Here is a 10,775-nt window from a genome sequence, read left to right on the forward strand (position 1 = left end):
GAGAGAGAGAGAGAGAGAGAGAGAGAGAGAGAGAGAGAGAGAGATGGCGAGGCGGAAAAAAAAGGGAAAGGGAGGAAGAGGAGGAGGAAGAAAGAAGGTTACGAGTATATGGTTTATAGAACTGTGTGAGAGAGAAAACTTGCACGCTGGAATGTAAAACAAAAAACATGGCAAACCTTACATGCCTATGAGAAATTTATGTGATGAAAAAAAAAAAAAGTAAAGAAATGCATGGTAATTTTGTGTCTCACTTTGGCACAGACGGAGAGGGACACTGGACGACCCACGCTCCCATGCCCAACCCCTGCGAGCCCACGGACATGCTGCCCTATGACTACAGTCAGGTGAGTCACATGCCTTAACGATACAGGAAAAAATACATCAAACAAATACAATAAACTACAGAACAAATACATCAAAAGAATTACACCAACCATTACTGAGCACTAACTTTTAACTCTACAGATTTTTTTTTTTTTGAAGTAACGAAGGAGAACTGTTGCATCTCAGTGCAGGCAATGAAAGTGTGAATTATTATGTTTATTTATTTTTTTCAGTATGCATCATGGTCCCCTGTAATTTGTTTTTATCGTCCTTTGTATCTGCTTCCCCACAAATACTTATCCCTTTCACCAAATCTGCCTCCCCCTAACCCCTCCTCAAACGTACATCCCCTCCCCCTTTACAGAGTTACAGTCTCTTCCCCTTTACAACTTACAGCCCCTCCCACTTTACAAACATACAGCCCTTCCCTCTTTACAACTTACAGCCTTTCCCCCTTTAACAACTTAAAGCCCCTCCCCGTTTTACAAACTTACAGCCCCTCCCCATTTATAACTTACAGCTCCTTCCCCTTTACGGCTTACAGCCCCTCCCCTTTTACAAACTTACAGCCCCTCCCCCTTTACTGCTTACAGCTCCTCCCCCTTTACAGGTGCTGTGTATGTCGTATCTCTTCTACGAGGCAGAAAGGTCAGGCCCCCTGCCCCTGGACCAGAGAGTCATCTGGCGGGGAGACTCGGCACTAGATGACGGGGCGGACGTGGGCCTCGATCTTACTGGCGGGTACTATGATGGTGAGTCTCAGGAGGAGGGAGAAGGTTTATATTTACGTCTTTCAACTTCATGTGGGTAGTCAAGACAGGCTGTCAATTTTTCCTGTCCCTTAGAAGTAATTAAGGCTTACTAACTGAAGCGCATCCCCCTAAAAAAAAAAAAGAAGAAGAAGAAAAAAAGGAAACTATAAACATAAAAGCCTGAGGAAAAGCGGAAAAGCAAGTCATGAGATACGGGTCGTCACAATCCTTCGCCCCCTTCCCCCCCCAAAAAAAAAAGGAGTAATAGGTACACACAAACACTTACTATATTCCTTAACACACATGTAGATCAAGAAATTAACATACATTTTTTTTTTTCTTCAGCTGGTGACCACGTAAAGTTCGGGTTCCCAATGGCCTTCACTACGACCGTCTTAGCTTGGGGACTCTTGGACTTCAAGGAGGGGCACGAGACGGCAGGTGTGTGTGTGTGTGTGTGTGTGTGTGAGAGAGAGAGAGAGAGAGAGAGTCTGCGTACGTGTGCTTGCATGCCTGTGTATGTGGTGCATTCAATGTATAATATACTTTTAAAAATCTGTGCAAGTAATATCTTCCGTGTTCGTGATATTTCTGTCTGCGAGTTAGGTCATGACGTGCACAGAATAATAATAACAGCGGCAGTGAACAGTTCTTAAATACTGCCTTGGAACTGTCTCCAAGGGTAATAATGTTCTCGTAAACTGACAAGGAATATCAAAGGGAGATGGAAATGGTGCTGTGTTGCTTAATAATGGTCTTTACGCTAAGTTGGTCAAAAAGTGCTGTCTCTTCGTCTTCAGTACTGAGTTGTAACAAGAGATTAACACAGGAATACAGTGCCAGTCACGAAGAAGTGCTATGAATGGGATGTAGAGCCTTACTATTGTCTTTTCCTCCCACTAAGGTACGTGAAGTAAGCTGCAAGAGGACAAAAATCTGGGCCACATTAGAATAAAAGGAGAATGGTTTTTCTTTTTTCCTCAGTGCCTGGAAAGAGACGCCATAACGAAGTGGTACCGATATAACCAGGCAGCTCACTTGCCTCAATATACAAACGTCCCTTAACCTACTTCCCTATCTCCCTTAAAGGAGGATAGTTGATTGCAGAAGAAAAGCAGCAGCCTGTAGTCCACGGGGTTCACATCCAGTCAAGGTTAAAGTCATATCAAGAACAAAAATACGGAATCCAAAATGAGTTAAAGCTGATGAGATATTACTAAATTAAATAATCAAACTGAAATATCAAACTTACTAACCAAGAATATTTAATCAGAATGCATGGGATGGATTCTAACTTCATCACTTCGAGCCCCAGACATGTACACTGATTATTGACCGCGATTGTACGTAATGGTTTCAGGGCAGCTGGAGTACGGCAAGGCGGCAGTCAAGTGGGCCACGGACTACTTCCTCAAGGCACATTCGGCTCCCACTGAGCTCTACGGCCAGGTTGGTTGTGGAAGGTGGTTTGTTCTCATCATTTTTATTTTTATTTAATTTGTTTTTCCTTTCTCTGTTTACAGTCTGTAAAAAAGAAAAAAGGCAATTGGACCGCTCCCAAAACTTAAATGCTAAGTCGTGGTTGCGTGAAATTTGATTGGCCTTGCTTATGAAGTAGGAATGGCTCTCCTTGGTTACTACTCAAATTAACCCTCCATTCTGACAACATCTGGCCGTCAACTGAGCCAAATAAGGTTTGGGATCTTTGTTAGGTCAGAGTAAACGTGCTATACTTCCTGTCTGAACCAATGGATAAGTGAACTAAATAAACAGTTTGATATTATTTTTCAGTTCCATGTAATGAACACCAGGTATGAGGGTAAGGAACACCAGGTGTGAGAGTAATTAACAACAGGTATGAGATTACTTAACACCAGGTATGAGATTATTAACACCAGGTATTCTCTGCGCGACAGGTGGGTGAGGGGGCACTGGATCACGCCTACTGGGGGGCACCTGAGACGATGACCATGAACCGACCCTCTATGAAGATCGACGCATCGGCACCAGGTCAGGTCATGCTATGTTACGTTATGCTGTGCTATGCAATGCAACGTTAGGCTATGTTTGGGTATGGTGTTAGTTACGTTGTTATGTTAGTTTAGGGTAGTTCAGGTTGGATTACATTAAGTTAGACTGGATCAGATTTAATTAAACTGGCTTCATCATGTTATTCGATAAGTCTTAAATGAGAGAAGTGAATTTTACTAATGAAAATTCTGCACTGGTCTATTAAAGTCGTCAGCGAGAGTGAAACCACTTTAAAAAATCGTAATCAATGTTAAAGATAGACATATAGATAGAAAGACAGACAGATAGATGGACAGACACAGATAGATGCTCACTCTTCCAATACTCCCCCAGGATCAGAGTTAGCGGCAGAGACAGCATCCGCCCTCGCTGCTGCATCGCTTGTCTTCCAGGTAAGCTTAAACGGTTTCGATATCAAGGCTTCCCAGTACTAGACAGGAAACTGGGGAAGAGGAAGGCCTAGTTGTTAAAAAGTCCAGCATGGGTTTGGTATATATGCCTCTTTTTCGACTAATAGAGATGGTTAGATATAAACTTTCCCTCATACTGGAGAAGTGCAACTGAGGGAGTGGAGTTTGTAGTGATACAGACTAATACTGAACATTCAAAGGACAAAAGTTAGCCTACATAACCTCATTCACTTCGTTCCTCTGCTGGTTAATATTTCTAGGCTGAAAGAGGCCTAGTATATTTCTCTGCTCATAACCGGCACACTGTTAATATTGTTTTCTTCTAACTATGGGCACACACAAAGATTTTCTCTCTGATATGATGTGTCAGGGAGGAAAGTGACGGATATGCCCTAAGTGTTAAGCAGATGTAGCGGGATGGACACTGAATTTTTGCACCTGTCTGTTTCTCCTTCCGATCATCCTCTTCCTCATGACCCTGCAGGAGGACGACCCCAGCTACGCCTCCCAGATGCTGACGGCGGCCCAGGAGCTGTACGACTTCGCTGACCAGTACCGAGGCCTCTATCACGAATCCATCACCGACGCTGCCGACTTCTACAGGTCAGCCATTTTTGTTGCTGCTGCTGGGGAGGGCGCATCTCACACAGACGTGGTAACATAATATACCTGGAGAGTTGCAGTATGTCGAGGAGTGCAGAAAATAGGAATAAATCGTAAGAAATATCACACACACACACACACACACACACACATACTATGGGATACCGGTTAAGGTCAATATGTCTTTTTGTCAACACGTCTTAAGAGTGGGTACTGGTACGGTCTAGGTTGGAACTAATCTCACGGCTCGAACTAATCTCACTGTCGGAACTAATTTCACTATCTATAATATGCTCATGTGAACAGGTCGTGGAGTGGGTACGGTGACGAGTTGTGCTGGGGGGGGCTCTGGCTGTACCGCGCCACTGGGGACGAAGCCTATCTCACTAAGGCCAGGGACGCGTGGGACGAGTTTGGTCTCGGCGCAGATGCTCTTCAGTTCGCATGGGATGACAAGCGAGTCGGAGCCTACGTTAGTGCCCGATTTTTCTTACTGCTGAAATTAGTTTAGTTGCGAGGTATATTGAGCATAGATTCTGTTATGTTATCATGCCTAGCCTGTCATAACTGAAAGAAAAAAAAAAATGGAGCTTTTCAGATGAATCAGAAACGACATACAAATGTGTGGTTAGTTGCAAGCGATAAATGGAGAAGGAGGCAGCAGTTGGTATCTGATTGTGGTGTTTTGCTGGTTACAATGATAAGCCAATAGATAACGTCAAATTTTCAAGGGTAAAAGTAACATCAGTGCACCATGCTGTCAATTCCTTTTTATTTATTTATTATTATTCTTTTTTTTTTTTGGAGGGAGGGGGGACACTACTGAAGCCGAGCAAACCCTGATGAATCGATTAAGTGAGCCATGGGAGCCTGACGGTGCTAAGAGAGTCATAATTATAAGTCTGACAGTGCTACAGGAATCATAGGAGGCTGACAGTGCTAGGGTTGAAGTAATGTATAGTACCCCAAGCTGACATTCGTCCTCACCCTTGCCAGGCCCTGGGCACACTCCTAGAGCCAAGCAACCCGCAGTGGCAGACGGCGCTACAGGACTACCTAACGTGGCTGAGGACGTCTGCTGAGTACACCCCTGATGGCCTAGTGTTCCTGGACATGTGGGGCGCTAACAGACACGCTGCTAATGTCGCCTTTATCTCATTATGGGTAAGTACGGTGACTTCGTGTGTGTGTGTGTGTGTGTGTGTGTGTGTGTGTGTGTGTGTGTATTATTTATTTTCTTTGTAGACATTGTGCATACTTTACTAAACACGGATAAAACACGCTACTTTATCATCATTACTATTAAAATACTGCTGACTCTACTGCTCATTGCTGACCCTCTCTACTACCCAGTCTGCCAAGTACGGTGATGCGGGGTCAGCTGAGGTCAACCGCCAGTGGGCCGAGGGTCAGATGGGTCAGCTGCTGGGCGATGCTGGACGCTCCTACGTTGTGGGTTATGGCGTTGATCCACCCCAGAGGCCACACCACCGATCCAGGTACACACACACACACACACACACACACACACACACACACACACACACACACACACACACACACACACACACACACACACACACACACACACACACACACACACATCTACCTTTCTGGATGCTACGGTCTGTCGTATGTTTTTCAGTTGCATGTATCGTTGGGCAGTTTTAGTCACGCATAGAAATATCGAAAACGTTAACGGTGATCATACTATGTGCGGTTACTTCAAAGGGAATATGCAGAGAAAATACGAATGCCCGATGTGTATGTAACTTTTTCATTAAACTTCTAATCATTTCGTCACAATATCGGTGTGAGTAGGCGGCTCGTCATTCTCTGGATCTACCCTTCATAATGAGTGTCTGTAATAATTTTATCATTTTTATAAACCTATGGTAAAAGAAGAGGCTGTAAAAATGCACACGCTGGAGAGGGGAATTATATATATCCCAAATTCAGCTCGCACAACTAAATCTGGCATTTGTTTTACTGATGGTGGAAGGAAACAATAGCTGGATAGGTTGATATAGCCATGTTTAATATGTTCGATCATCCTCCCTCACTTAACACCAAGCGGCATTGGCATCCAGGAGATACACGCTATTGCTATGGATTGTATCACCCCTACCACTTTAACCTAACCTCTGTCCATTATCCACTCCCCATCCACTAACCTGAATCCTTGTGCACGTGCGCCAGTTCGTGTCCGTGGCCGCCAGCGTCGTGCACTGACGGCTGGGCACAGATGCAGGAGGGACCCAACCCACACGTGCTCTATGGCGCTCTGGTTGGCGGGCCATCAAAGGTACGGCAGTAGTGTGTGTGTGTGTGTGTGTGTGTGTGTGTGTGTGTGTGTGTGTGTGTGTGTGTGTGTGTGTGTGTGTGTGTGTGTGTGTACATTTTAGTGGTAGATACAAACAAGCAAACAGATAGAGTGACAGGACTGCTTGCTACTACGTGCAACATTGATTCATCTACTTGCATTTCATATATCAGAGTGCAACATTCCTTGACTCATTCATTCTTCACCCTCTCATTCATTCTTCATCCTCTCATTCACCCTTCATCCTCTCATTCACCCTTCACCCTCTCATTCACTCTTCACCCTCTCATTCACCCTTCACCCTCTTATTTTCTCTTCACTCTCTCATTCATCCTTCACCCTCTCATTCATTCTTCACCCTCTCATTCACTCTTCATTTGCATCATAACTTTGCCATGAACGACCCTCTAAATGCCTCTAATTGACCTTCCCCTCCCCCTCCCCACAGGACGGCACCTACGTCGACGACCGTGGTGACTACGTGCACAACGAGGTGGCCTGTGACTACAATGCCGCCTTCTCCGGGGCTCTAGCGGCACTGATAGAGCTACAGTGACCCCTACAACCTCACCCACCAGCTCTATAACCTCGCCTTTCAACTCTGTAACCTCACCTGTCAGTTCCATAACCTCACCTCTAACCACTCTGACTACTGTTTCTCACCTCTCACGCCCCCCCCCTCTCTCTCATTCTCTCTCTTTTCCATAATTTCGCCTCTGCCACCTCACCTCTCACCTCTATAACCTTGCTCCTAACTCATGACTTCCTTCGCCTTACCTCTCACCTCTATAACGTCACCCACCACCTAGAACCTCTATAATTTCACTTCTGGCCTTTATAACTCCACCTTACACCTCCATAACTACCTCTCACCCCTATAACCTCACTTCTTAATTCCATAACTTCACGTCCCACCTCTGCAACTTCACCTCTCAGCACTATAATCCCACATCTCACCTCTATAACCTCACCCCTTTACAACCTCACTTTTCTCTATAACTTCACCTCTCTATAACTCCAACTTTTACCTCTATAACATCGCAGGGAAAGAATTATTGCCGTCATGAGAAAGAAAATACATCAGAACTGCTCAGACTGCAACTTAAAGCAAATTACTCTCTTCATTAGCAGTGGACAGCATTTGCGTTAATAATGAATAATAAACTGGTAACCTATCGTAATTCTCCTCCCTTGTTAAGCAGAAAAAGTGAAAGGAAGTGCAGCTTTATATTTTGGTAAAGAGACTGAGTGGATGAGTGGACGTGAGTGAGGTGGAAGGGGAAAGGGGGAAGGGGTAGGTCAAGGATGAGATGGAGGCACGGAGGGGGGAGGTATATGAGAGAGGGGGTGTGAGTTGGAGGGATGACAGCCAAATGACAGGACAGGACTTGAAGGCGAGTTGTTTGTGGCCACCCTTTATGAAACTAAGGTGTGTGGCCATGGAAGGATAGACAGATAGATACAGAGACAGAGGTATATATATATATATATATATATATATATATATATATATATATATATTCAGAGAGAAAGACAGAGAGAGTACCCTCAAACTGTACGTATATTCACACAATTCAACGACTAAAGAAAAGTGACCACTCTCTCTCTCTCTCTCTCTCTCACACACACACACACACACACACACACACACACACACACACACACGAACACCACCGGACTGGAGTAAAAAAAAAAAAACAGATAAAGCAAGTAATTCAGCTGCAACTTTCACACACACACACACACACACACACACACACAGAAACGAAAAATCAGTCTGAAATGTTACGTCTGGGTAGAAAATCATCATCATCACCATTATCATCATCATTAATAATATATTAATTACATGACTGAACAACAGAATACCAAAATCAAGATGAGTTCATTTTGAGCTGCCTGCACACACTACGTTTAAAAGATGGGTTGTTACTATCTATCTTTTTATTTTTTTTACAATAACAGAACAGAGGAAGGAAAAACGACCGAATAAGAAAAATAATCCATACACCAGTTCACAGGCGTCCTCCACTCATAAAAAATTGCAACAGTTGGACTTGCAAAGCTGTAGGCTGAAGTATGAGGGGAAACCACTGGGGAAGCGAGTTCCAAAGAGATGCAGTTAAGGGAATAGAAGAATTTTGATAGGCAGAAGTTCTGCAATATGGCAATGTGACAGTTCAGTCACGAGCGCTGCCAGATGCCCGTGTAGAGCGGGGGAAGGCATGGAGAGGTGGCACAACGGACGCAACTTGTCAAAGCATTTGCCATGAAAGTACAGTATATGTAAAATAAAGCAAGGGAGGCAACATTCCTTCTTACTTGTAGGGGAGGTACCCTAGTTCATATGTTATAGCAGGGCTAGTGACAATTCTAATAATTATTCTGAATTTTGCCCAGTTTTTTTTTAGTGCATCATCTCCTCATCCATTCCACAAGGGTGAGCAATATTCCAGTTGACGGCACATGACTCTTGCACAAGATGGCTAACTGCTCGTCAGTGAGGAAGTTCCGGACTCTGTACAATAATCCAAGTTTTTCTGACGCGGTTGTAGCAAGTGATCTGACATGAGAGGTCCAGCTGAGGGCATTATTAAGTGAGACGCCGAGAATTTCAGTGCTTTTAGAGATATGAATATTAGCAGCACTGAAGGAATCTATCAGCACAGATTTATCTGTACTAAAAGATCTAATAAATTCTGCCACTGCTACCTCACCACTTCATCTTTTTCTTGGTCTCTTCTTGCAAACATCCCACTCTATACCAAACGTCCATGAGTAAGGAAAAAAGGGTAAGGTATGGAAGGGGGGTGATTAGAGGGAAGAAGGAAGGCAGAGAGGAAGGAAGGAAGGACGAAAAAAGTAAGACAGTAATGGGAAGGAACGAAAGAAAGTAGGAAGGAAGGAAGGCAAGAAAGGGGAAAGATAATGAAGGAAAAAATTATAGGAAGGAACGAACGAAAAAAAAGGGAGGAAAGAAGCAAGGAAGAAAGGACTGAACGAAGGCTATAAGAGAAAGAAAGAAACAAAGAAAAGAGGGAAAATGAAAGAAAGAAGGCATGAGGGAGAGAAAAGAAGAAAAGATGAAAGAGAGGATAAAAATATTGAAGGAGACTTGTAAAGGAAGAAAAATGCTACACTGAACAAGAAAGAGAAAGAGAGAGAGAGAGAGAGAGAGAGGAAGGGGGATAGGGAGAGAGAGAATATGTGAGTGAGTGCCACGTGTTATTATATGTTTCTAAGCTGCGTAAGTATCAGCAGTGTTCACGTGTGTGTTTGTGTGAGGGTATATAAAGATGGCTGCCTCCCTGCTTCACCAGTTCCCCTGCCGCCATGACCTGGGCCGTAGCAAAGACCCTCCTCCTGACCCTCGCCCTCTACACAGGTGAGAACATCTTTATAACTCTTAGGAAATTAAAAAGGATACCTACATTTTCTTCCATGTCATCCCCTGCCACAATCTTTCGTTCCCTTTAATTATACTCTGATGTACACTACTTAAACCTAACCTAGCCTAACTTAATCTAACCTACTCTGACTTGCTCTAACCTACCATCACAGGGGCAGAGGGTCAGTGCCAGTACGTGACCATCAACGACGAGTGGACCTACAACTACGGGGCCACCTTCTCCGCCCCGGCCCCAGTCGACATCAATGGACTCGAGTTGGACCTTTACTTCAACCGCCCCGTCGACACCATTGACGTGAGTGCAGTGACAATTTTAAGTCCTTCAACACCGTGACGTTTTTTATATCTGCTACTTTATGGTTGGAGATGATCTTAGTTTTTATGAGAGGAGATAAGGAGAGAAGAGGTTGATGAAGGCTACGTCTAACGTTTCTTATTTCAAAAGCCTTTAGTACAATCTCCCAAACTCCCTCCCTGCTTTCCTGGTCATTTACTTCTTCCAGAGCCATAAATGCCACAAATATTTCATAGTAGTAGTTATACTGATAGCTAAGAAATAGTTTTAGTAATGGCAGTGGCAGTAATGATAGTGATGGAAGGATTATACCCGAATTTCGACTGGTGACTAATGATGCCTCCTTTGGGTGGTGACGCACAGTTCTATCAGGGGACGGTGACGATGCACGACTCGCAGCACTTCACTCTCTCGGACCCTGATCTCTCCGTCACGGCGGGGTCGCTGGTCGAGTTTGATTTCCAGGTGCACTTCCCAGGAGCCCAGCCGGTCATCACGGAGGTTGTTATGAACGGCGAGACCCTTTGTGGTGAGAAATGGTGGTTAGATTTTGTGGCTGTATTGAAATTTGCAGAGATAGTCGTATACGGGTCGAAGGAGGGAGGGGAGGGAAAGTACGAGTGGAGCG

The 10,775-nt window shown here is 44.3% G+C and overlaps 1 protein-coding gene across 1 annotated transcript; it reads left to right on the forward strand.

Annotated features, from left to right (window-relative positions):
- Positions 1-293: 293 nt before the first annotated feature.
- On the forward strand, positions 294-6,999 carry LOC145399048 (endoglucanase E-4-like). Its single transcript, XM_080271783.1, has 12 exons — positions 294-344; positions 935-1,076; positions 1,422-1,517; positions 2,437-2,525; positions 2,993-3,086; positions 3,441-3,499; positions 4,002-4,120; positions 4,427-4,592; positions 5,117-5,284; positions 5,474-5,619; positions 6,320-6,425; positions 6,892-6,999. The coding sequence occupies exons 1-12, from the start codon at positions 294-296 to the stop codon at positions 6,997-6,999; spliced, it is 1,344 nt and encodes a 447-aa protein (XP_080127909.1).
- The last annotated feature ends 3,776 nt before the right edge of the window (positions 7,000-10,775 follow it).

Source organism: Coenobita brevimanus, chromosome 47 (assembly GCF_032717465.1).
Source record: "Coenobita brevimanus isolate Jiangsu-jjx chromosome 47, ASM3271746v2, whole genome shotgun sequence".
NCBI classification, from domain to species: domain Eukaryota; kingdom Metazoa; phylum Arthropoda; class Malacostraca; order Decapoda; family Coenobitidae; genus Coenobita; species Coenobita brevimanus.